The sequence below is a fragment of the Hermetia illucens genome, chromosome 2 (assembly GCF_905115235.1).
Source record: "Hermetia illucens chromosome 2, iHerIll2.2.curated.20191125, whole genome shotgun sequence".
NCBI lineage: Eukaryota > Metazoa > Arthropoda > Insecta > Diptera > Stratiomyidae > Hermetia > Hermetia illucens.
In genome coordinates, this window is record NC_051850.1 from 106,992,398 (window position 1) to 107,018,780 (window position 26,383).

At 44.5% G+C, this 26,383-nt stretch overlaps 1 protein-coding gene across 1 annotated transcript in view; it reads left to right on the forward strand.

Annotated features, from left to right (window-relative positions):
• The first annotated feature begins 3,472 nt into the window (after positions 1 to 3,472).
• LOC119650214 (cAMP-dependent protein kinase type I regulatory subunit) overlaps positions 3,473 to 26,383 on the forward strand; it is a 193,179-nt gene continuing 170,268 nt past the window's right edge. The window contains exon 1 of the mRNA XM_038052779.1: positions 3,473 to 3,866. Within this exon, the coding sequence (XP_037908707.1) occupies positions 3,690 to 3,866 (177 nt within the window). The 5' untranslated portion in view covers positions 3,473 to 3,689. The remainder of the gene's footprint in view (positions 3,867 to 26,383) is intronic.

Below are 26,383 nucleotides of genomic sequence, written 5' to 3' on the forward strand. Positions count from 1 at the left end.
GTGTCATCTACAACAGGCTTCTAATCATCGTTGGAAGCAGCAATGGCTTGTTGCAGCGCCAGCATAGTTATTCGCTTGCCCACTATATGATGGATGCAATAAGCATGGTCGTGAATTTGGCAAAAGGCGCACTGATTTCTAATAGCTGTTGGTGCCGTGTTGGCATTGGATGTCAAAAATGCATGGCCTGCTCGAGTAAATCTTGAGCGACCCTACAATGATTAAGGTTTATTTGAATAAACCTCATTTTTTCATTGAAGTTAGCGTCTTCTTAAATTCCGCGCATTTACCACTTCTGGAAATATGCCGGTAATCCTCACTTCCTTCGCATAATAAGCATGTGGGGTCCCTAATGCACGCTTTGGCAATATGGCCTTTCTCCCCACACCTTCTGCATCGATCGGACCGATCAATGCCGCTGGTGCATGCCTTCGCGAAATGACCAAACGCGAGGCGCTTGAAGCACCTCTTTAGAGAAATTTGCTCTCTCAGACGGCAAATAACGCATCCGATTCGAACCTTCTCGGCTGCCAATAACTTCTGCGCGGCGTCCACTGGAAACCGCAATGTGGGCGTTTGAGTAGGTTTTCTGCAAACTCATCATCATCAACGGCGCGACAACCGGTATCCGGTCTAGGCCTGCCTTAGTAAGGAACTCCAGACATCCCGGTTTTGCGCCGAGGTCCACCAGTTCGATATCCCTAAAAGCTGTCTGGCATCCTGACCGACGCCATCGCCTCATCTTAGGCAGGGTCTGCCTCGTCTTCTTTTTCTACCATAGATATTGACCTTATAGGCTTTCCGGGTGGGATCATCCTTATCCATACGGATTAAGTGACCCGCCCACCGTAACATATTGAGCCGGATTTTATCCACAACCGGACGGTCATAGTATCGCTCATAGATTTCGTCGTTATGTAGGCTACGGAATCGTCGATCCTCATGTAGGGGGCCAGAAATTCTTCTAAGGATTCTTCTCTCGTACGCGGCAATTGTTCTTGCTAAGAACCCAAGTTTCCGAGGAATACATGAGGACTGGCAAGATCATTGTCTTGTACAGTAAGAGCTTTGACCCTATGGTGAAACGTTCCGAGCGGAAGTCTTTGTAAGCTAAAATAGGCTCTGTTGGCTGACAACAACCGTGCGCGGATTTTATTATCGTAACTGTTATCGGTTGTGATTTTCGACCCTAGATAGGAGAAATTATCAACGGTCTCAAAGTTGTATTCTCCTATCCTTATTCTTCCCGTTTGATTAGTGCGGTTCGATGTTGTTGGTTGATTCGTCTTCGGTGTTGACGTTGCCACCATATATTTTGTCTTGCCTTCATTGATGTGCAGCCCAAGATCTCGCTTCAATGGCCGCCTGCTCGATCTCGATGAAGGCAGTTTGTACGTCTCGGGTGGTTCTTCCCATGATGTCGATATCGTCAGCATAGGCCAGTAGTTGGGTGGACTTAAAGAGGATCGTAGCTCTTGCATTTACCTCAGCATCACGGATCACTTTCTCCAGGGCCAGGTTAAAGAGGACGCATGATTGGGCATCCCCTTGACGTAGACCGTTGTTGATGTCGAATGGTCTTGAGAGTGATCCTGCTGCTTTTATCTGGCCTCGCATATTGGTCAGGGTCTAGTTAATCTTGTTAGTTTCGTCGGGATACCGAATTCTCTCATGGCCGTGTACAGTTTTACCTTGGCTATGCTATCATAGGCGGCTTTAAAATCGATGAACAGATGGTAACCGGATTACTACTTTTAAATAGTCCTTCCCATTTGGAATTCGTTGACCTTCCTTCCGTTTTATCTTTGTTGATGTTTGGCACTGGGGGAGATCTCAAAGTTGACGAAATTCTTTTGAATGGGTCCTTTTCCTGGTCCTAGAGTACCTCCTGCTGCTGCTCCTCTTGAATATGTGCGGTCGGTGTTGTTGCTGCTTTTGTCGTTCAGCGATCTATTTTCAATTCATTCTTCTTCAATTTTGTTACTGGTGTTCTTGGTAGAGTGGTGCTTCACTTGAACACTTCCTTTTCCAAATCTAAAACCATCCATCTGGCTGTCTGTCTGTCTGTCTGTCTGTCTGTCACACGCATTTTTCTCGGAGACTTTAGCAGCGATTGATACCAAATTTGGTGAAAAGGTGGGAACTGTCAACACTCACGCATACAGTAAGTTACATCCTCTTACGTCGAATTTAAGGGTCCCCATACATGTAAAAGGGGGGTGTACATTTTTTTTCACCAATTATAGTCATGTGGGGTATCAAATGAAAGGTCTCCGAAGCTGGTCTTAGTTGTGAAATTTGTTGGAAAGGCGGGGAGTGCAGGGGCACGAAAGTGATCATTTAAGGGGGCCATTCTCAGAAACTGCTCAACCGAAAAATCTAAGAAAAATCAAGGAGCTGCCACTATATAGTGGCTAGGCTCCGAAATATTTTCCATACCGATATCCTTTCAAATAAAGTTAATAATGGTATAATACTATAATTTTCTGTAATTGGCGGCAGAACCCCTCTTAAGTTCGTCCTAGCACCAAATTCGCCATCGATCTAGGCTATAATATAGAGCTTGATCCTACCAAGTTTGGTGGAAATCGAATTATTACTAACAAAGTTATGATAAGTCAAATTTGTCACTTCTTTGGAAATTCAAGATTTTGAATGGCAATATCACCCGAAAGTGGATATTCTCACATAATATATGCATATGTTACGTGTTACGTACTAATGGGACAAATTCACACTCAGATGTCTTTATAAACGAAATACACAAAACGTTTCATACCTGAAACGTCCAGCTTCCGGTTTCCCGACGTGTTGAGGTTTTAATCTGATTATTACGATTTTTCTTTCTTTCGTTTCTTTGCATTATATCCAACATACTGTACGTAACGGTCTTGTAAGAAAAAGAAAACACATAAGACTCCTTTTACCCCTTTTCTGAAGGCTTATGTATTTCATATGACGGTGTCCGGATTTCCCTGTTCTCACTGTAGATTATGTATTTAGCTTCTCGACTAGAACGGGCATTTTCACATAAATGCACTCTGGTAGGGCATAGAATAAGTCAAAATAACTCAATCCTACGCGAAATACAAGCTTCCTTCGATTACTTACACTACAGAGAATTCAGTTAGCTTAGCTAGTTAGCTAGTTCGGGCCACAGTATATCTAATAGGCAGTACCTACAGAGAGAGAAGAGTAGTGACGCGAGATTTTGGCATCCTAAAATTGTTAAACGGGCTTTTTTCGCCAAAGACTCCTCCTGCTGTGGCTCGTTTAAAATGGCCAGACATGTTTAATTTTATCAGTCAATAGTTGCTCAATAATCATTTACTTTCCCATTCGAAACATTAAGCCAAGTTAAAGGTTCGGATATAGTCTTATGTTCCACAAATCTCCTGTTAGTTTCTATACAGATCCGCTAGCAGCACAATCGACTAGAAGAAGAACCGTTTTGACAGTTCATGTAATTTCGTGTGGACTGTTGTGTGCGTGCGTGTGTGAAGTCCCAATTTGCACAACGGCGACGTTTGACTGATAAAAAGTTTTCTAGTTCGCGATCGGATCCTCGGTGATTTTATCGAATTCACGTCCCGAATTACGGCAGTGCGTAGTTTTTGCGGTGTGTCACGGGCGAATTGCAAGCGGGAACCATTGCGCTCAGCGAGGAGGACTATCGAAAATACAACGCAATGTCGTCAAACATGGCGTCTACGCTGGAGGAGGAGCAGAGCCTCCGCGAGTGCGAGAACTACATCCAGACGCATTGCATCCAGCGGGTGCTCAAGGACTGCATCGTGCAATTGTGCGTGAGCCGCCCCGAGAACCCCATCGCGTTCCTGCGCCAGTACTTCCAGAAGCTCGAGCGGGTAAGTGCAGGGTGCTAGCGAGTGCGACTGTGATGCAAGTGAATGTTGCCCCGGGGGGTGCGTGTGGGGTGTCTGGCTGCGGCGGGTGCATTATTGCGAGTGGTGGGTGGTAGGCGGGCGGCCGACGGCGGCTGTCACCTTCCAGCGGCAACTGACAGGTGCCACAGCGTCGAGTTCTGCTCGTTTGACAAATGCACTTTCTGTTCAAATTGGAGTTTTGTTTACATTCTGTCGAGGCCTTTGGTTTTCCCTTGCTCCTCTGCGCTCCGCGGGAACATGAACTTCTGCTGGGAGAGGTTTGCAATGAAGACGACATGCGAATTCCTTTCCCTTTGTGGAGTAAATAATGAATTTTTGGAGGTTTAACATCGAGTTTCCCTCAATTACTGAGCACTTCGTTGTAACTCGTGCCATTTGGCGACTCATCCCTGTCTTGAGTTATTTTTGCCTGCGTAGGCCATTTATCTGATGGGGCGGATATCTCTCTTTTCATGTTTATCCCATTTTATTGTCATAATTTTCGCACCATAAATTGCGTCTGTGAACGCTTTTTTATTTTTTTATTGACAGTTGGCGGATCAGCTGATCGTTGTTGATCAGTTCACTGCGTTGTATGAAAATTTATTCAATAGCAAAAGTGGATTAACGCGTTCCACGCCGAACTGAACAGTGGTATTTTAGCACAGTCGCCGCCCCTCCCTTAGCTGGGATTTATAATTTATTATGTCCTTCGAGGACCTAGTAGAGCTCTTTTCCGCCACTTGAACACTCAAGTGTGTCAAGTTGATTCATATCGCAACAACGTGTTAAATTTCTGAGGAAATACGATACACTTTACAATTTTACTACGATAAGGGAAGTAAGGTGACCGAGGGGGGTGAAAATATTTGTGCTGTTTGCTCGCTTTTGTTGTGCAAATTTAGAAGTGAAAGATGCGGAGGGAAGTATCTGAAAAAAGTTGATCATTATTTCAACGCAACCGCAACCAGTCTTAGTCCTTAGTTAGTTAGTTTAGTTTACTGGGGGGAGCCGCAGCTCCGAGCACTCAGACCATTATTAGGCCATTGTACTATCCCCGTAAATTGCCTATTCAATGGCTTCCCGCCTACGGTGTTCGCAGGCTTTAGCGAATCTGAGAACATTCTCCAGAGCGCAGAGAGTGTGCAGATTCTTCATTGAAGAAATCCTTGCCAAGGTGTTTTCGTCTGAGATCTGAGGATGCAGGACCGTCTCCTCACATTGGCTGCACATAGTCGAAACCACCACCCCAATCTTTTCCACATGGTGGTTTAGGGAGCAGTGTCCTGTTAAAAGCCCTACTAGAGTTTTCATGTCCCACTTCCTAAGGGACAACAAAAATGCCGCTCTAATGGCCCTAGGCTCTTTCACAAGAATTTTCGCTTGCCGGTAAGAGTCCAAATTTCTCCTCGGTTGCGTGAATTCTTGCAATTTCATCCTTCAGAGTAGACTTGACAATGGATGGTCGGATTCCAAGAGCTGGTTTTGGCCCCACCATTGTGGATCCAGACCCTCGGCGAGCCAGTCTGTCAGCCTCCTCATTACCGGCGATGTTAGAGTGCCCCGGCACCCACATCAGGAATGTTTCGTTCAGTTGGCCAAGTTGCAGCAGCACCTGATGACAACTCCATACCAACTGGCTCGATATGTCCTTGCTGTTTAGTGCTGATAATGCCACCCGGTTGTCGGAACAGGTTCGAATGGTGCGACCCCTCCACTTTTGACGCAGACATTCTTCTGCTGCCAATGAAATGGCATATATCTCCGAGGGGTCGGGATAGTTCTATAATAGGATTCCCCGAGAACACCCCTGCGCCCGATCCGCCCTCTATGAGTGACCCGTCGGCGAAGATCATTACGTCTGTACTCTGAAAAGACTCATGGCCATTTGTCGACCATTTTCTCTTTCGGTGAGTAGGACCTATGTCTTTTCAGAGACGAATCTGGAGACCATATGATCGGCCGGCATGAGGGCTACCGGATATTTTTCAAGGAATTTCCAGATAGACGCATGAGTGAATGGGGGGTAAATTTAGGATAGCTTCAAGTGCCGCAGTCGGCGTAGTACACATTGCTCCAGTAATACTTAGGCAACCAAATCTCTGATTCTGCGTTAGCAGCTTCCTGCTGTTAGCGAAGTTCAGTCTTGGCCACCAGACGATGCATGCATACAACAAAGTGGATTTTATTATGGATGTATACATCCAGTCCTAGTCCTTACTAAGGAATTCGAAACATGCTATCCTTATCCTCGATATCCCTAACCGCTGTATGGGGTTCTGGCATACGGCATCTCTCAATCGAAGGGTCTGTCAAGTCTCCTTTTCCTACCATAGATAGGGTGAATCGTCCACCGCAGCCTATTGAGCCAGATTTTATTCTCAACCATGATGTTGCTGCCCAAAGATTACATCTTTGAAGAATCTACCTCCTTTTGCAGAGGCTTCGGAAGTTTCTCATCTCGAACACGACTAAGTGTTCGCAATTTTCTTGGTAAGGACCCCTGGGATTCAAGTCCTTATGTATTCCCCGAGGCTGCCTAAATTCGAGTACGGATTTTGTCGTCATAGTTGTTATCGGCTGTGAATTTTGACCCTAGATAGGAGAAATTGTCGTCTTAAAATTGTGTTCCATCATATTTATTGTTCTCAGTTGACCAGTGCAATTGGATGTTTTGTTTCTTTCGCTCTTAGTGCTGACGTTGTCACCATATATTTTGTCTTGCTTTCATTAATATGCAGTCCAAGATTTCGCATCGCTTGTTAGAAATGAAGAAGGCAGTTTGTACATCTGAGGTTTTAATCCCCATTTTGTCAACATCTCAGCATAGGTCAGTAGCTGTGTGTATTCGGCAGTGCTTCTGGCATTTACCTTAGTATCATTGATCACATTTCGCAAGGCAAATGTCTCGGCGATGTCCTTGACGGCCTCGTCCAAGGGCTACTTTGCTCCTGCACTGGCCAAACTCGTGCACTAGATCGTAGGCTCTGATCCCAACGCGATGGTTACATTCGTTCTCGACTCTAAAAACTTAACTCGGGAATGACCGGGCTCCCTGCATCCTGCAATTCAATAACAAAACTGACTTACTTACTCCTTAGTAGTTCATTTATTAATTTTCTTACTTGTACTTAAGGTGAAATGCTTTCACCTACACTAATCCCAGTTCCAAAATTCTAGTTTCCAAGAATGGGTCTTCTGCCCAGGACACCACTATGGTGGGCATAAGACATATGGATAGCAGAGTGACCACTTGCGCCCGAGAGCATGGCTTCCATCCTACTCCACTCCGCGTTCGGGAGGGAATGTTCGTTGGAAACTTGTTCGATTCTGGTGCATTATTATCTGCCTTTGCGCTTGAGAACACTCAGCTTCCTCTGGCTGCTTGTCAAATGGTGCCTTGTCATCATCATCATCATCATCAACGGCGCAACAACCGGTATCCGGTCTAGGCCTGCCTTAATAAGGAACTCCAGACATCCCGGTTTTGCGCCGAGGTCCACCAATTCGATATCCCTAAAAGCTGTCTGGCGTCCTGACCCACGCCATCGCTCCATCTTAGGCAGGGTCTGCCTCGTCTTCTTTTTCTACCATAGATATTGCCCTTACAGACTTTCCGGGTGGGATCATCCTCATCCATACGGATTAAGTGACCCGCCCACCGTAACCTATTGAGCCGGATTTTATCCACAACCGGACGGTCATGGTATCGCTTACAGATTTCGTCATTGTGTAGGCTACGGAATCGTCCATCCTCATGTAGGGGGCCAAAAATTCTTCGGAGGATTCTTCCCTCGAACGCGGCCAAGAGTTCGCAATTTTTCTTGCTAAGAACCCAAGTTTCCGAGGAATACATGAGAACTGGCAAGATCATAGTCTTGTACAGTAAGAGCTTTGACCCTATGGTGCCGTTTCGAGCGGAACAGTCTTTGTAAGCTGAAATAGGCTCTGTTGGCTGACAACAACCGTGCGCGGATTTCATCATCGTAGTTGTTATCGGTTGTGATTTTCGACCCTAGATAGGAGAAATTGTCAACGGTCTCAAAGTTGTATTGTAAATGGTGCCTTGTGGGTCTGGAAAAACTTCTAATACTCCTCCGGTTTTCCAATTTAACGGAATGTGACCACTTTATTTGATCAGAGAAGTTCCCTTGTCCTCATTTGTCTGCCGTTGGCCTTCCATTTATACCGCTTCTGTAGGTGCCCCAGCTAGTCAATCTCTAACTTGATCTAGAAATGCTGGTGCAGTTCCTGGATCTAAAGCCATTTTTTGGTTTATTTAGGCCTTCCCCAACCGGAGGCCAACGTAAGGTTAGAAACTGAAGGCATCTGCTTATGGATCGTATCAGGGTTTGCACCGCTGCTTTAAACAGCCTCCGAAGTGACTGGCCCCTGGCGGGTTGTGATGCCACACGATTTGACGCTGAGTGAATTATGAGTGTTTCCCGAGAATGATAGGGTATTTCTGCTCAAACGGGATGAGTGCCTGCTCTAATCTTCCTCCCTGGAGAACCACGGTTATCTTGTTGGTTAGGGGGTTTAGGGTGTACAGTCAATGGTTTTTTCAGTACTTAATGCCTGGCGCTTAGAGGTGGCGGTGAGAAAGTGGGTCAGAAACCCCGTCGGCCAAACCAAAACCAAATGGTCGAGGAGAACCTCCATGGTGGTGGCACCGGGAAACGCTGTATTCACTTTGGTTTGCTGGCCGTGATACAGTAGGCGAGTGCCTCAAAGTCCTATTAGGGCGATAAGACCCAAGTCTGCACGGGGACTCATCTGAAGTGGTAGAAGGTCATGAAATCTTATCAAGGGTATACTGGTACCATGGAAATCAGGATATCCCCTGAATCCACATGTTTCAATAGAATTCCTGCGTTCAGATCGTTTGTTGCGGTTAGCTCCCTGGTGGGAGTCTCAAGGGGATTGTGTTTACGTTTAAGCGAACAGAGACCTTTGGGGCTCAAACGTGGTGTTGCGTTTAAATATCCATAGTTCGGTAGAGATTTGGGTAAGTCTTGCATCCACCAGTATAGACTGGTAGCGTTGTGCTCGTTTCAGCGGGGCTCTGACTGTGCTCACAAAATCAACCCGTCTCTTAAGAAGACCATGGGATTAAGTCTACGAGACAAGTACTCACGGTAAACCACAGAAACGTATGTACTGTGCTTTTCTGCTTTCGTTGATACCTGATGACTACCCACCTTGTTTGCTTCGACTCCTGAGCGGATAACGGACCTGAAGTTCCCGACCTCCATCGACGGCATCTCGTAATTGTGTTTACAAATTGAGGTAAATTTGAAAATCGTTGAATGAAATTTGATTCAGGCGCCAGCTTGGTACTAATTTCGGCTAAATGTGTCACTGTTTCAGTGCTCCTAGATGCACAATCTGCACGGTTATTTGTTGATTTAACATGGTGAGCATCTGTGGGTGAAAGATACTTACGGATCGCGACTGCTCGTGGCTAAACCAAGTTGTTGTCGATATCCTTCTGACCTCGAATCCTGACAGAGAATCGTAAGCTTGATTTGATCCTCCGGTCTCAAAAGTATCTATTGATGCATCTTAATGATATCACTAGAGTACACAAACGGCAACCAGTGTATTCTAGTAAGAATGTCAGAAATAGTTTTACCTCGCTTTGCTATCATAGGCGGCGTCAAATTGATAAGTTTCATCACTTGCCGTAGAGAGATAATTTTATCTGTTGCTGATTTATTTGGAGTAAAGCCACCAGTTTTTTGGGAAATCTGCAGTCAAATCGGGAAAATTCACCTTCCTTTTCTGGTGAAGATAGTGGGTCCAGTTGTCAGAAAATCGGGGAGAATTTTTCGCGATGACACACACGGCTCACCCGATATTCTCCTCTATTCGCTGCATATCCTCAGCACGATTACCCGGTTCACCGCGTTGTCCAATGCTCCCGCCCAGACAGGAGCTACGTATAGCGGAATGGATTTAACCATCCCTGTGATAAGAAGCCGGCGTATACTAGATGAGTTTGCATGGCACAAGGTCAAACGTTTTCTTTAGATTCAGAAAAGCAATGTAGACGAGTAATTGCGCAGCGTGTGTTGCGTCAGTTGTTCGGTTCGGTTCGGACAAACCCGGTTAGGTTTATTGTTATTTGACCGATGTCGCGAATACGTTTGTCAAGAATGCTCATGGTATGGGACAGCAATCACATCGGACGATAATTTGAGCAAAATGCTATCTTTCTTTTTCCAGATGTATGGTGCTTCCTTGACAGTAAGGTCGTGTTTTATTCTCGCAATAAGACAGTTGAATAACTCACTAGGTTACAGTGCTGGGTCCTAGCTCTTCGCCTTCTAGACCTCCGATGCGATATCGTCAGGTGCTGTTGCTATTGCCTTGACTTCAGTTGCGCTGACAGGCGTAGTTGCTCAAAATATCGGCAGCACTTGTAGAAGTGGAGATTGAACAAATTCTTCCTTTGAATCCTGCTCGAAATATTCTCGCCATTTATCCGACGCGGCTCGTGGATCGGTAAGCTGTTCTTGCTATTAACGCAACAGAAGTGTTGGATACCCTGTGTTGGTGTCGATTTTTAATAAGTCGATACTCAAAATCCCTTTCGCCGTCCCGAGTGTCCAGTTTATCGTAAAGATCTTTGTAATGAACTGCTCGAGTAGCAACGATGGCTTTCTTTGCTTACCAGTTGGCATTCTTGTAAATCTGCTAATTGGTCAGTATTTTATCGAAGAGGAACTTATGGCAGAGGCGTTTCTTCTTACAAACTTTTCTTGGGAGGTCGTCATTCCACAGCCAAGTATCTCGGTCGGTGAACCGCTTACCATGCGGGAACACTTCTTCCTTCCTTCCGACATGCACAATTCAAATGTGCTTATGAATCATGTTGACCTGATCCTAGCAGCCAACTTCAGAGCTTTGTTCGGAATCTCATCTAATCTCGTAGGCTTATTGTTTCCAATTCGTCCGCAGATTTCTTGTACTTCCTCGGTCATATTTAATCCGGACGTTGAACCGTCGGCTGTGGTCCACTTTCTTCGTGTTGCGGGAATAGACCTGCAATTGTTTTGAACAAAAGTCACTTGGGGTGATTTTGTCCCATGAATCTTGTTAATTAGAACCTTGTAGGCAGCGCCACATGGGTTCGTATGCCTTGAGATACAGCTACCTGTAGTAATTACGCTTATTTTTTCGTATGGCCTTCAGGATATTTCGAAGGTCGCGGTATTCTTTTTTTCAGATCCCGATGTTATGGCCTCCCTCTTGTCTTTTGACAAAGTCTCCTTGCTTGCAGACACGATGATTTCGATAACAATATTTTCTGGTTCCACCAAAAGCTGTCACGGCATTGTATAATAGTTTCGCATGCCAGCATAGCCGGCAATATCTTTTCAAAGCTCCAGTGAACGCACCAGCTACCTTGTTTTTCAAGGTTTTGTGTGAAACAAACTCTTATTAGAATCAATTCGATATCTGTCTGTCTGTCTTTTTTTTTTTTTTTTGTTGAGGTGGATATCTTCAAAAGACGCTGGTCTGGACACACCAGCGTGTGGGATTTTTACCCACTAAAACCACCCCCGACTCCCTCCCTGCCCCGCGGAACCACCATAAGGTATTACATCACGGGACGGAGTCAGCTCACTCTAGCTTAATCCCATTTCTTCTATACGCGGCGCACGTGACCGCGCTTTTCTTCTTTCCTCTGCCTTTCGCAATTTATCTTGAATTGATGCGATCATGGAGTTGACCGCATCCCAATTCTCTTGATGTGCTAGCATTTTCGGCACCAGATTTTCTGGTACCAGCACCTCTCCTAGAGTCTCCTCTAGGTTCCTCCTTTCTTCCACAAATCTCGGACAGTGGAAGAATACATGCTCTGGGTCCTCTGGGACTCCATCGCAATTTGGACAGTCGGGTGAGGTCTCCAATTTAAGCCTGTGAAGGTATTGGAGATATCCTCCATGTCCCGTGAGAAACTGGGTGAGATTATAATTAATCTCACCGTGTCGTCTCTCCAACCACTCCTTCATGGCAGGAATGAGCCTGTGAGTCCACCGACGCTTTCCCGAGCGTTCCCACCGCTCTTGCCATCTATTTATGGACCTCTCCCTCTCAGCCTTCTTCGTCTGCAATAAGGGTGAGATTGTCTTCGCATGGTATATATTCGCCATCTCATCTGCCAAGATTTCAATCGGCATCATTCCAGAGATGACGAATGCTGTATCATCTGAGACAGTCCTGAAGGCAGAGAATACCCTCAGAGCTGTCCTCCTGTAGACTGCATTCAGTTTGCTAGTGTTAACTGACATCCGCAACGCCTCGCTCCAAACTGGGGTCGCATAGAGCATGATTGAGGTCACTACCCTGGCTATAAGCAACCTAGAGGTATGCCGTGGCCCTCCCACGTTTGGCATCATCCTCGCCAGGGCCATACTAGCTTTGGATGATTTATCACAAACATACTGTACGTGTTGCTTATAGCTGAGCTTCCTGTCTATCACCACCCCCAAGTATTTGATGGCCGGCTTGGAAGTGATGATATGATTCCCGACTCTAACACAGGCGTAATTTCTCTTCCGGCGCTTCGTGATGAGGACCGCTCCGTTTTTTCCTCCGCAAGCGTCAGACCAGAGCTCTCTAACCAGCATTTGACAGCACTGATTGCCTCGCTTGAGTATAACTCAGCATCTTCGAGATGCTTTGCGACAACAACCAGTGCAATGTCGTCAGCGTAACCTACCACTGTGGCTTCCTCCGGAAGGGGAAGGGGATGTACTTACATCGTTGTACATGATGTTCCACAGTAGTGGGCCCAATACGGAGCCCTGCGGGACACCCGCGGAAACGACATACTCCTGCGGTCCGTCATCAGTGTCGTACCAGAGCCTCCTTTCAGTTAAATAACTATCGACAATTGCGGCTAGATAGGCGGGAATACCAACCTTCGCTAGGGATTTCCGGATTAGATTCCAATTGGCCGAATTGAATGCATTTTTCACGTCGAGGGTTACTACCACGCAATATTTGCTGGTACTACCCTTTCCGTGGATTGCATCTTCGGCCAGCCAGTAACCAATTTGATGGCATCAATGGTTGATCTGGCTTTACGGAACCCATACTGCCGATCTGTAAGGCCGCCTTGGCTCTCAACTACCGGGAGTAATCTATTATAGATTACCCGCTCTAGCATTTTCCCTACCGTGTCCAAAAGACATATGGGTCGGTATGAGGATGGTTCACCTGGAGGTTTACCAGGCTTAGGCAGAAGCACCAACTTCTGCCGCTTCCATACCGCTGGAAATATTCCCTCGGACATGCACGCTTCGAACAACTCAGCGAACATTTCCGGCCTGGATTTCACGGCAAGCTTAAGGGCCTTATTCAGTACTCCGTCCAGACCCGGTGCTTTATTGCCTCCTATTCTGCCGCAGATCTCCAGGAGCTCGTCTCTGGTGACTGGCGGGATTGCCGTCACATTCAGAGGTGGTTGGAATGTGTCGGTGTTCTCCTCTTGCTGGGGGAATAACCCCTGGATGATTTTCAACAAGCGGGTGGGGCACGTGATCTGTGGAGACGAACGGCCTCTAAATCGTCCCATCACGATTCCATAACCTCTCCCCCACGGATTTACGTCCGCTTCTGAGCAGAGCTCCCTAAAGCATTTCCTCTTGCTTGGCTGGATGGCGAACTTGAGGGTTTTGCGGGCTGCCTTGTAGGCGCACTCTTTCTGCCCTTGATCGACTCTACCTACCGTCCTCTGAGCCGCTCTTCTGGCTCGGTGGCAGGCTGATCGAAGGCCGGTCAGTTCATCATTCCACCAGTAGTTTGGTCTTCTACGGGGGAATGCGCACCTCCTAGGCATGGACGCGTCACATGCTTTGGCGATGTCTTGAGCCAGATGGACAGCTCTTTCCGTAGAGGCGCCTGCTATATCAGGTTGATCTAACCACACCTCTAAGAAGCTCTGCTCATCCAAAGATTTTGTAGACCAGCCTGAAATCTTTTTCGGTTTCGGGCATGATAGCTCTTTGCCCTGAGGTTCGACACATGTCTCAAAGAAAACTGCCTGATGATCGCTGTGGGTGTAGCGTTCGCTGACGCACCAGGACATACCACGCGCCAGCGAAGGGCTGACAAAGGTCAGGTCTACAACTGAGCCTGACCCCCCTTTCTGGAAGGTGTTTACAGCACCTTCGTTAGCAAAAACCATGTCCATCTGCGCGAAAGCTTCTATTAAACTGCGCCCCTTAGCATTTGATTCTCTGCTACCCCACTCTAGGGCCCAAGCATTGAAATCACCAGCAATCACCTTTGGACTTCATCCCCTTGCGTCGAGAACAAGATTATCAAGCATTTGCTCGAATTCAGACAGTGTCAAACTTGGTGGGGCGTAGCAGCTGTATACATATACACCACTTATTTTCGCCCACACAAAGCCACTGGCTGCCTGACTTGCAGTACATTGTATGGCCTGTCGACCGCAAGCCCATATCGATGCTCCACCAGCCGAATCTGTGACCCATACGTCACCGTGACGCCTTCTGTACGGCTCACTTATGATGGCGATTTCCATCTCTGATTCGAACGTGGTCTGCTCAAGTAAATCCTGAGCGACCCTGCAATGATTGAGGTTTATCTGAATAACCCTCATTTTCTTATTGCAGTGAGCGCCTTCCTAAATTCAGGACATTTACTACTTCCGGCAATATGCCGGTTATCTTGCCCCTCTATCACCTCGCACAATAGGCATTTGGGATCCCTATTGCACTCCCTGGCAATATGGCCCTTCTCCCCACACCTTCTGCATCGATCGGATCGATCAATGCTGCTGGTGCATACCTTGGCGAAGTGCCCAAACATGAGGCATTTAAAGCACCTCTTTAGTGAAGTCTGTTCTCTTAAACGGCAGACAACCCATCCAATCCGAACTTTTCCGGCAGCCAACATCTGCGCTGCCTCCGCTGGTACTCGTATTGTGGCCGTTTGAGTACCGCCATTGGCTTTTCGTAAACTTACAACAGACTCCTCTGTAAGTTCTTCCAACTTGAATTGCTCCTTCAGAGCTGTACAAATTTCTGCTTTTGATGTTATTTCATCGAGATCCTTACATTGTATGTAGATCTCATGTTTTTGGGCACGCACTGCGGCATTCTCCCCAAGTGAGGCCTTCACCCGAGTGCGAAAGTCATCAGCCTTGCCCACGCTGGATCTTTTCAGCTCGAACATGAGATCCCCTTTCTGGGTTCTTCGGATTCGATTCACATTTCCGCTCAGATCTTTTAGGTCAGGATCCGCTTTGACCTTTCTGAGTATCTCCGCGTAGGACAGATTTCCCTTATTGGAGATAACAATCGCATCTGGACGGGTTCGCAATTTTGCTTTTCCTTTCGCTTTTTTGCTCGTAACCTTAGTTCATCCATCGTTTCCGTTCGTCTTGGGCTTCGCAACGCTGGTCGACTTTTCTACATTCGCTGTACGCTTTCCTCCCTCAGAGCTATTAGTGCTGGTTTTCAGAGTTTCCTGTCCTCCTTTTTTTCTCTTAGGTGCCTGCTGATTATTTGAAGGATCCCCCTCCTTTTCCTGTACTCGTTTATTTTGCCGTGTTTCGATGGTAGTACGGTTAGGTGTCACTTGGGTCGCTTGTGACACTGTTGGTGCAGCGGGGTTCGGCGTATCCTTAGTATTCCTTAGTATTCCTTTTCCTGCATCTGCGATCTATTATAGAGGACTCTAATGGCCCTCACCATATTCTTTATGGCTTGGTGCACGCTGTGCTTGTCCTTGATGAACTCGGACAGCTCAAGTATTTTTGCCCCAAGCTGGATAAATGGTAATTCCTCCGGATCGGGACTCCGCTCCTTATAAGCCCCGACAGGGTTACTCCTTTTATACGCTGTTTCACTTTTGCCAGTTATTGATCTTGCCTGTATTTTTTCCTTCATCGCCTTTAGCATTGGTGGAGATCTCAAAGTTGATGAGCTTCTTTTGAATGGATCCTTATCTTGTTCCTGGAGCACCTCTTGCTGTCGCGCATCTTGAACATATGCTGTGGGTGTTGTTACAGTTTTTGTCGTCCAACGATCCATCTTCAGTTCATCCTTGGTTGTTCTTGCTACTGGTGTTCTCGGTAAGGTCGTACTTCGCTTGAACACTTCCTTCTCCAGATCTAAATCACTTGTAACATTATATGCCAAGGTGGCCAAGTTGTCCACCACCGAGGCACTGCGGTCGAGGGATATCGACGACCGGGAGCCCGCTTGCTCACTCCCAAAAGCCGCCGGTACTGGGGTTCCGAGCCGCTGCACCGTAAGTTTACTCCTTCTCTCGTCTTCCATGGTGGTTTTATGTTCTGGGTATCCTTCCCATAGCCATTTTGGTCCACGCACCAGAGATGAGCAAACACTAACACAAGATTATGTGATCTGTTCATCGCAGAAGTACAAAATTTAGCGTAGATATAACGAAGAACATGGTGCACAATTCGGTCAAGTTTGAAGAAAATCCAACTATTAATAACAAAGTTATACGGGGTGAAACTTTACAATTTTTGTGAATTTCGTGCACTCTACAACCTGCATGACGTCATCATCACATATCAATTCGTCAATACCACAACGAAGTTAGTTCGTATGAATTGGGTGGAAAAGGATTATTGTGTTTTAGTTTTTTATTCATTTGTATATGAATATCAATTATTCCAACGAGACATGTGTGTATGTAGGTATATAGTATATGCGTGCTAATGGACTTTGCGGGTAGTGCCTAATTCAGATAGATATAAGAAGTAAATCGGAAATATGGGTACGATCAATTTATATATGTGCCTACATGTGTACAGTATTCGGAAATAGGCAACAGTTTAGGGTGAGCGTAATATCTACGGCTGTAATATGTACGTATGTCTCGTAGTTTGGAAAAATATCAAGGAGTATGTTGGATTTGTAGCTATATACGGATAGAAAAATGTGCGTTGAAATTTCTTAGATAAGATGAACACAAAACCTTTATATCCTAAGCGCGAGCTTTCGGTATTCCGACTTGTTTCGCTTCTGTTGCACATTCAACTCTCCTCTCTTCCGTTTCTAATATTGAGAAAAATGACCTGGTGGTCACTGCTTTCGAACTTTCACTTTTGCTTGCTCGCCTAGCACCTTTCCCGCTGACTTCTCGCTAGATTTATTTTGCTCCAGCATCAGATCCCCGTTCTGTGTTCGCCTGATACGACTCACACTACCACACAAGTCTGTCAATTCCGGTTCATTTTCACTTTCCGAAGGATATCGGCGTCAGACATATCTCTTTTCCTTTCCAGACGGATCTCCTTTTTCCACCTTTTCTTGCCGACTCTTCTTCTTTTGTCAATGGTAAGGTTGCAATCACGGAACTACCAACTTCCCCCGGAATTTTCACAAGCTCAGCTTTTTTCGGCTTGCTTCTTAGCCGCTTGCTGGACATCAAAGGGTTCACTAATGCCGTCGATACTCCGTTTCCTCGCGCTCTCACCTACCTTATGTTAAGGACGTGTCACTTGCGTTTCTCGCATGGCGGTTGGGGTTTTTCTCCTTCATTGCCCTAATATGGTACAACCGCGCCGCGATTGCAAAAGAACGTTACATGCTTTGTGTCTTCTTCTTAGTTTGAGTAAAAGTTAGACATGCTAGCTGGCACCTACAGTCTCTGTAGTGATGACTAACCCATATATCCATGATTGGAATTAGCTTATGTGACTATAATCCTCTTGTTAAAATATCTCATCGGGTCTGACATTTCACCGTTGATGACGCATGTTGTCCTTTCTTTGTTCTTGACAAATTCAGAATCGTCGTAGGCTGTCGATCTCCTAATGTAGATTCGTTCTTTAATTAAGATATCTACTCATAACAAATCGGCTATGACTAATGTTGCATCACCGTATATCGGTGGAAAGCTACTTATTTTGATTCCCTTGGCCGTTAATGCCGTATAAGGGAGAGGCATAGAGCAAAATTAATGACTCGAGAAAGTAATATTCTGCTGACGTATCTGGATCCACTGATATTTAGTTGCATCCGCGAGAGCACTTTTTATTTGTCTTTTTTCGAATATTTCTCCTAAATATTTGATTGCCTCTTTGCTCTCTATCGCCTGGTTTTTAACTCCTCATTCGAACTACTTCCGTTTTGCGATCCGCAAGTACTAGTCCGACAGTTCCAGATCGTCTTTGGATCTTCCAGATTGCTTTATTCACTGCTGTATAAATATTGTGAATGTGCTTTGTCACGACAACTACAGCAATGTCATCGGCGAAAGACTATTGTCCATATTTTACAGAAGAGTGGACTCATAAGGACCTCCGGCTGAGACATAGTATTATTTGTGTCTTCGTCGCTTTCTTATTTTAGCTCTTTGTTGGTGAAATAGTTAGTCGCTATATTCCTCAGGTATATGTGGCCACTGCATAGTACTTTGATCTCCAGCCCCATCTCTTGCCTTCTAAGGCAGCGGATCGCCCGAGGATTGGCTTCTCCTGAATCCAGATTGCATATAAAATAGAAGTTTTTCCGTTCAGTTGCCTCCAGAAATTGGTTGGCATTATTTCCATCGTACCCAGAATACATATTGGGATTGAACGTTGCTGCTTTCATTTTGGGGCGACCATCTCTTCATCCGGGCATTTTCCAATAGCATGTCTGTCGCGTGTGGGCAGCAACCTTCACTGCTTTGTTCGGAATATCATCAAGTCCCGCGCTTTCTTGTCGTTTATTTTCTTGGATATGAAGAATGCTCTGAAAACTATCTACTTCGATTGCTTTAATTAGTGTGTTCAGTCTATGCTTTCACTATTGATCGCAGCGGACACGCTATTTGCGGTTTTCTTTTATTCAAGATATTTCAGATGTTTACGTCCATTTTGTTGTAGAGGTTTTTTAAGCTTCTGTTTTTGCTTCCTTTGATCCTGTCTCAATTGGTTAAACGTAGTAAGGTGCTCTTTTTTGATTTGATCATTGGATGAGTGACTTGTAGTCATTTTGCTCTCCTTATTCCACCAAAGGCTGCTCCCAGCCCGTTTGAAAACGAAGGAGGGATGAGTCGCTAGGGTCTGAATGGCCGTGTAACACTCACGTGTCTCAGGGAGTAGGTAGGGCCTTCGATAGTATTCGTTATTATTTTGAAGATTAAGAATTCATTTAAAACGACTAAAATAGAAATGTCGGCTAGCAACGTAGCACTGTGCTATTGTACTCCGGAAAGAATGGCGGAAGTAGGCGTGTATCTGATGTAGAATTAATACTTACGTAATCATAACCGTGGAGGTTTGTGGATTTCTGGAACTTCCACCGCCCCATCATTGGTAGCACATCGTTCGAATACAGAGTGTGCCATATGATGAGTTGGGTTTCAATTGACCAACATACGAACAATCAGATTGACCACATTATAATCAGCAGTATGGGTTGTTTAGGAGATCCAGCCATCAAGAGATGTGCTGGCTTCGAAGGGGATCATTATCTAATGGTCTTGCTTGCTTTCGCTTGCGTGTTGTGTGCACAGTTTTTTTCAGGGTTAGAGAGCGACAGGGAAGTACTTCACGTCAGTTCTCAACTGTAGCGCATCTGTGATTCAAAATAACTAGCCATTTTATTTACGCGAGGCAGAATCGTAGATGAGAAGGTTAGTCATCCTAATAAGCGGGTGCGGACTGTTCTTCCAAATAGAAGTGAAATCATCTCGGCCATCAGTGCATTCAAACGGAGTAAAGCCGGTGGACTTGACTGTCTCTTTCCAGAGCTATTCATCGCTATTCCTATAGACCAGCAAAGCTACTTCTACTTAAACGGAAATTCGGAAAAATTTTTCCCAGATAATGGAACAAGGTGTTAATCGTTAAGTTTCCGATAAAAAGTATTCCTCTTAAGCACCGTAATTGGAGCGGTATTTGCGTGCCCGCTACCGTCGCGAAGATAATAGCTAAAATAATTCCGTTTACGGTGTGGATCTTCCTGCACCGACCACGTTAACACTATGTGGATCATTTTGGAGCAGTGCTCTTCATCAATTTCGAGAAGGCTTTCGATAGCGTGAACCGGGACTGTTCTGGAGTGCTCTATGCAAGAGCTATATTCCAGAGAAATTGTTAACTATTATTTGAGCGACTTATGAATGCTCAAAATGTCACGTGGTACATCAGGTAATATTTCAGAGGAACTCGCCAAGGTTGCCTTTTGTCGTCAATATTGTTGTTGTTGTTGTAAACACCATCAAAACGAAGGTTCTCAGTCTGATTGGTCCTCATACTCTTGCTATCCGCATTAACATCGATGTCGGAAGCGTTGTTTTTGCCAGAGCGGTATCGAATTTAATGTCGCTTGACACATTAACAGTGCTAAATCCGCTTTTGCTCTTCTGTCTAAAATCTGGAAACGCAGTTATCTCAACATCAACATAATGTTGAGAATATTTTGTGCTAATGTTCTTTCTGTGTTGTCATATGCGAGTAGTACATGGAAAGCGATCCCTAATTTTACTTGAAAGCTCTAAGCCTTCGTCAACACTTGACTGCGTCGTGTCATCGAGATACGCTGGTCTGATACAATTTCGAACAAAGAATTTGATCGGCGCACAGGCCAGTTACTCGTGGACGTGTTGATGAGAATGCAAACGTGGCAGTGGATAGATCCCACACTAAGGAAGGGCGTTAGCCATGTAATACAGTGAAATCGACTATTTCAAGATAGCTGACAAGTGGGTCGTCCAAGAAACATATGGGGCGGAAGCGTCGACGACGCGTTGAGGAGGGAGCTGAAGGGTAATCTGTCTGTGCCCCATTCAAGGGTGAATGAGGATGCATATATATCATTCTATCTATAACATGGCGAGCCTTTTCTGTAGGATGTCCTATTCGATACTGCCGCATCGCAGCGTTCACAATGTACTGAATTATCCCAGGACACTCTATCCTCAAACATCGATAATGATCGAACCCATATTGGAGCGATATCATGACCGTCAGGTTGTGGATAAAATCCGACTCAATAGGTTACGGTGGGCGGGTCACTTAACCCGTATGGATGAGGATGATCCAGCCCGGAAAGTCTATAAGGGAAATATCTATGGTAGAAAAAGAAGGCGAGGCAGACCCTGCCTGAGATGGAACGATGGCTTAGGTCAGGACGGCGGACAGCTTTTAGGGAGATCGAATTGGTGGACCTCGGCGCGAAACCGGGACGTATGGAGTTCCTTATTAAAGGAAGGCCTAGACCGGTTACATGTTGTTACGCCGCTGATGATGATAATGCTCAATTCTTACCTCCAAAGACGCAAATGTATCGAGTAGTCTTTGACCTTCTGATGATAGTGTGTCCATCTAGCTCTCAGGTAACAGTGTCCTGAGTGGTGAGGTCTAAGCTCCTGTATGTGTCGTTTGTAAGATTGGCAGGCAGCGTTGGGTTTCATACTGCTGGTATCAGCGAAAGCAATTACAAACGCAAAATAAAGACGTGCAGCTATCAAAGAGCCGCGTAATTATTTTCAGCGCAGATGGGCCGCATTTGTGGCCCTAATACAAAGAAGTGGATTTAGCTGCAAGAAACAAATTATCACTTTATCCAGTTCCTTGCAAGATCAGGACGCTGTTACAGACGGTATCTGCATCGCGTTGGATTGAATGATTCTCCATATTGTCTTAGATCCGTTATTATTCCAGAGGACCCAGATCCGGGGTTACAAAGGAAAAAAAAGATCAAAAATGCAAATTATGACGGCCTACATTACAAAGTAATATTGAAATGGCGTTGCGGGCTACCTGAAGGCTTTCTACACGAAGTGCCCGTACCTTCTAAAGAACTTTACACCTCCGTGCGCATAAATATTAGGAACTTCAATAATTATTAGCATACATATAGGCATCATGCAGCTCTCGCCCCAACTCCATTTTCTTCGGCACAAATCCAAACCTTACTGAAATGTCCAGAAAAACAAATTATTATGTACTTTAAAAATGTGGTACTATTTTCCGTGAATTTCGTTGTGAAATATGTTAGCCACTGTGGAAGGTAGAATATATCAAAGGATCAGGAGCACACAATCAGAAGACGCTCTCTTTGGTTGGAGTTTTTACTCTCATTCACTCCTCCCGCCGCCCACCAGTGTAAAGTTTACTCTCGTTTTTGTGAGGGTTGCTTTTTGGGTTACTGTTTCATTCAGTTGGGGAGAGATTATCTAATATAAGGAGAAAACATTACAAGCACGCTTAGGTTTTAGAGATTAAGGGATATACTAACCACAAACCGGTGAAGCTTCGCTTTGACCGTGTTTTCACCTTGAAGTATGCGGAGGAAGGGCAGGATGTGATTTTTCCTGGGACTTAGAGATTAGGTGAAAGTGGAGCATTTGTTAATGAAGCCAATTACTTTACTTTTCAGCTGACTTTAACCAATGGAGCGGTAACTCCAAGCCTGTTCACTTCCTAGTCTCATGCTGGGCCCTTCCTCAACATTCTCCTGTTTTCACATTGGCGTCATAACAGCTTACGGTGGCGGGGCTGGGTGTAAGGCTGTAAACGGCGTTAAGGTGTCCTTAGGTGTGCTGGGCCGGTTACGGGCTTCGATTCTAACGCTCGGTGTGAAGTGGCATTATGGGAGCGTTGGAGCCTGGATTTTGTACATTCCACGCTCAGGATGGCATCTTGGGGTAGTAGTGATTTGAAGGTCGAGTTCTTCGGCTACGCCATTGAATCATTCCTTGCTTTGGTTAGTCCTCGCTCGACCTTATCGCAGACGCAATCGTACTTCTTCCTGCCAGTGTCATTTGCACGGGCTATTAATTATACGGTGTTTTTTGTTTGTAAACAAATTTCCAGTTTTTTGTGAATGAATAGTTAATTTGATAGTTCTCGCAAGGAAGATAAATTGTTTACTCTCGAAATCAGTGTTCAATAGGGACGAAGAGACAGTGTTGTGTGCAAAAGCGGACAGGCGTATGTCATTGTATATTTAAACTTTACTCCGTGGAATGCTTCCCGTTTTGGTGACGGAAAGAGGAAGTTGTGGCTATTTCTATAGGATTGCGTGCTCAGTTCGGGTGAGCGGTAGCACGCAATCGGCGCTTGATGCGACGATGGCAAAACGTCGTTAGCAATTTTCTCCTTCGTCGCCGTTTGATTTGTCTTATCCTTCGGCTGCTTCCTTGGAATTGACTAAATAGGCTTTTCGCTTATTAAACGACAATCACAATGTGATATCTGTTGAAAAGTTTCCGATAGTCTGCTGTCAAACTCGTTTGATTAATAACGATTTGAATAGGGTCAGTCGATTCCACCGAAAATGAGGAAAGAGCAGTCGACCTTCCTTCGCGAGGTTTCTTTCCATTTATTTGGATAAGTTTAATGAAATTTGGCATCTTAAAACTTCCCTTGGTGATATTAATTTACCTAATTACAGTTTCCTAATTGTATTGTAAATAATAAGAGACTGGAGACAATACACGTACAACGAAGAAGTTGTTGTTTGACAAAATAATTGTTATTTTGGTGGCAAGTATCTTCCGCCATTAATTATTTGTGGGTTTGTAATGCTTCCCTATTTCTACACGTGTTTCTTGGGGGGATGAAATAATTGCTGATATGGGAGCTGAAAAAAGTGTGGAAACTCTCACATGGTTGTCGTTACCTTATCCTTTGTTAATTGATGTGTATTGTGTCAGTGCTTTTTGCGTCATTGTATTCATTTCATGAAGTCCATTCACAGGGAGAGTGAAAAAGGAAGTTGAAATCTGATAGGATGTCTATTATCGTCCTGTTTATATTCTGACATCCGTTCCTCGGGGCTCCATCAATACACTAATGGATATATGTGTGAAATATAATAGCGGGCCACATTATGTGGGTTTTCTGTTAGCATATTTTGACTCACTTTTGGGTGATATTAGTTTATTGGCACCGCCACAGATTTCTCTTAATGACAAATTGTACAAACCTTCCATATTCTAGGGATCTAATTCAATTAATGTATTTTTTTTTCAATTATTATTTTTTTTTGTCAACTTCTTGGTGCAGTGTAACACATTGATCTCTTTTTAAGGTTTCAAGTAAAACAAAATCGTCCGTCGGTCTGTCACATCCAGTTTACTCAAAAACGATTGAACCTATTAGGTAACTTGGTGGTCGCACACTGCCTGATCATTGTTTTGAACTTAGATGGACTTCTACTTTTTTTATCTCAGAATAATGTCATGTGAGTTGTTAAAAGAAAGGACTTATTTAGTACTTTTCTGAACAAGGATAACCTTCAATATAGATTAAAAAATAGTCGTCGTATGTCTATATGTAATTTGGGCCCGGAAATACCTTCTATCCTGATATTTACTCAAGTGTTAATGGCAGTATGTTACTACCTCCCAGAGGTTTATTAGAAAATTGTCGTGTCCTACAAGTATTAACTAAGTTACAGTAGATAAAAATCCCCCTTTCGTGTGAATTTATGCTTTCTAAGACATCATAGAATTAAGTAAAAAGGTTACATACTAAAGGAGCGGATCAATATTGAAATGAATTAACATGATTTTTTTGGAAAACCCATATATGCCATTAGGTAGGGAATGTCGATGAAATGTCTGTCGCGGCTTCCCACGGTATCATGTACAATTTTCAATGACCTTGCCGCATATATCCCGCTGAATTCGCCCAATTACGTAGGGTATATTAATTTTGAAGGCATCGGTCTATTGCGGCTTATTGATATAGACCTCTAACCAAGGAAACCACACAGGGAAAAGTTTAGTGGGGTCGAATCGGAAAATTTTGTTGGCCAATTCACGTCACCTTCGCGAGAGTTTATCATACGCTTAAGTCGTTCATGGGGTTATCAAAGATCTTTAGTTGTTGCTGTTTTATTGATGGCCTCATCAACATCGTTTTTGTAGAAGTACAGACTAATGATGCCGCCGGACCAAACAGTAAGTTTTTGTAGATGCATTGCTACCCTGTGAGTTGTTGTCTATAATCATTTGGATCTTGTACGGGTGCAGGTCCAAATCCTGACGGCTCATCTACCAAAATGAAGTCTGCGACAAAGAAATCCTTATGTATGGTGAGTAATTAATAGCCTTGGATTTTCCTCTACACTTTCATGACAGGCGGTGATATTATCGGGTTACCGACAATAAAATTTTATCATGTGGATGTGTTGCTCAGTTGTGTAATTTGGTATCACTGAATGAATAAAAACCAACGGCATGACTGCCATAGTCTATAAACGTCGGCCGGTTAACCGTTTATGTATGAGGATGCTCATTGAAGTGTTGTTGAAAACAAAACCTTTAAAAATCTTACTAAAATCGATTTGTTGTTTGACTGTCTGTCGGTCTGCCTTTTTGTCTGTCATGAAATTCGGTAGAAAGGTTGGAACTGGCACATGCAGTGAATTATAATGCTGCACGTTGAACTTAAGAGAGGTGTCCATACGCCTAAAAGGGGGGGGGAGGATATTTCTCGAATATAGTCATGGGAGGTATCAAACGTCTCATGGAGTACTTTTCCGAAGCAGATATTTGTTTTGTCATTGGTTGTAAAGGGGAGGAGTGCGGGGGTCTGAAAGGGGCCAACTTCTTCAAGGACCCATTCTCAGAAACTATTCAACAGAAATATCTGAAAACAATATCATGGTCCAGGCTCCGTTACGATATTTGCTCTAATAAAGTTAGTAATATTAGGTTGTTGCAGAAATGTCAGATTTGGTGGTAAAATTTCAAAAAACTGTAACTCTTATGAAAATAAATTTTATTAATCAACATAAGCACCAACAGATTCGATGCACTTCTGCCAGCGAGATACAAGAGCATCTATGCCAGTTTCATAGAAGCCCGACTTTGTGAAGAAACTCGTCGAAGGCAATTTCGACAGCTGTTTTATTGCTCAAATGTTTAAAAAAGTGGTAGTCGATTGGAGCGAGGGTTTATGTGAATATGTTGGATGAGGCAGGGTCTCATATTGCAATTTGTTTAATTTTTGGGCCGTTATTCTAGATGCATGAGGTCGTGTATCACACATTCCATCAAGTAGCAGTATCACTCCATCTCTTTTGAGCAATCTAGGCCGTTGAATTTGCAATTTTCGATACATTTCATCGAGTTGAGCACAGTACTTCTCTGCATTAATTGTTTCACCACGTTGCGAAAAACAATAGTGTACAACTCTGGCTGCAGACCACCAAACAGTCGCCCTTACCTTCTTCGGATGAAGGCTCGGTTTTGGCATGTTTTGGAACCTCACCGATATCTAGCTATTGTGCTGATCTGCGACGACTGTCGCACAATATTCACTTTTCATTACATGTCACTATTCTGTTGCAAGTGTTGTGAAACGCGAATAGTATACGTCTAATTTCTCAGCAAAACTTTCATATTAGGTGTCTAGCTTTTTATTTGCAACTTGTTTCTTGCTGCCAAAAATAAACACCTTTGAGCTAGGATTCAAATCTCGAGTACAACATCGTCAGGCTCATACTCAACAAATCATTCAACCTTACCTTAGC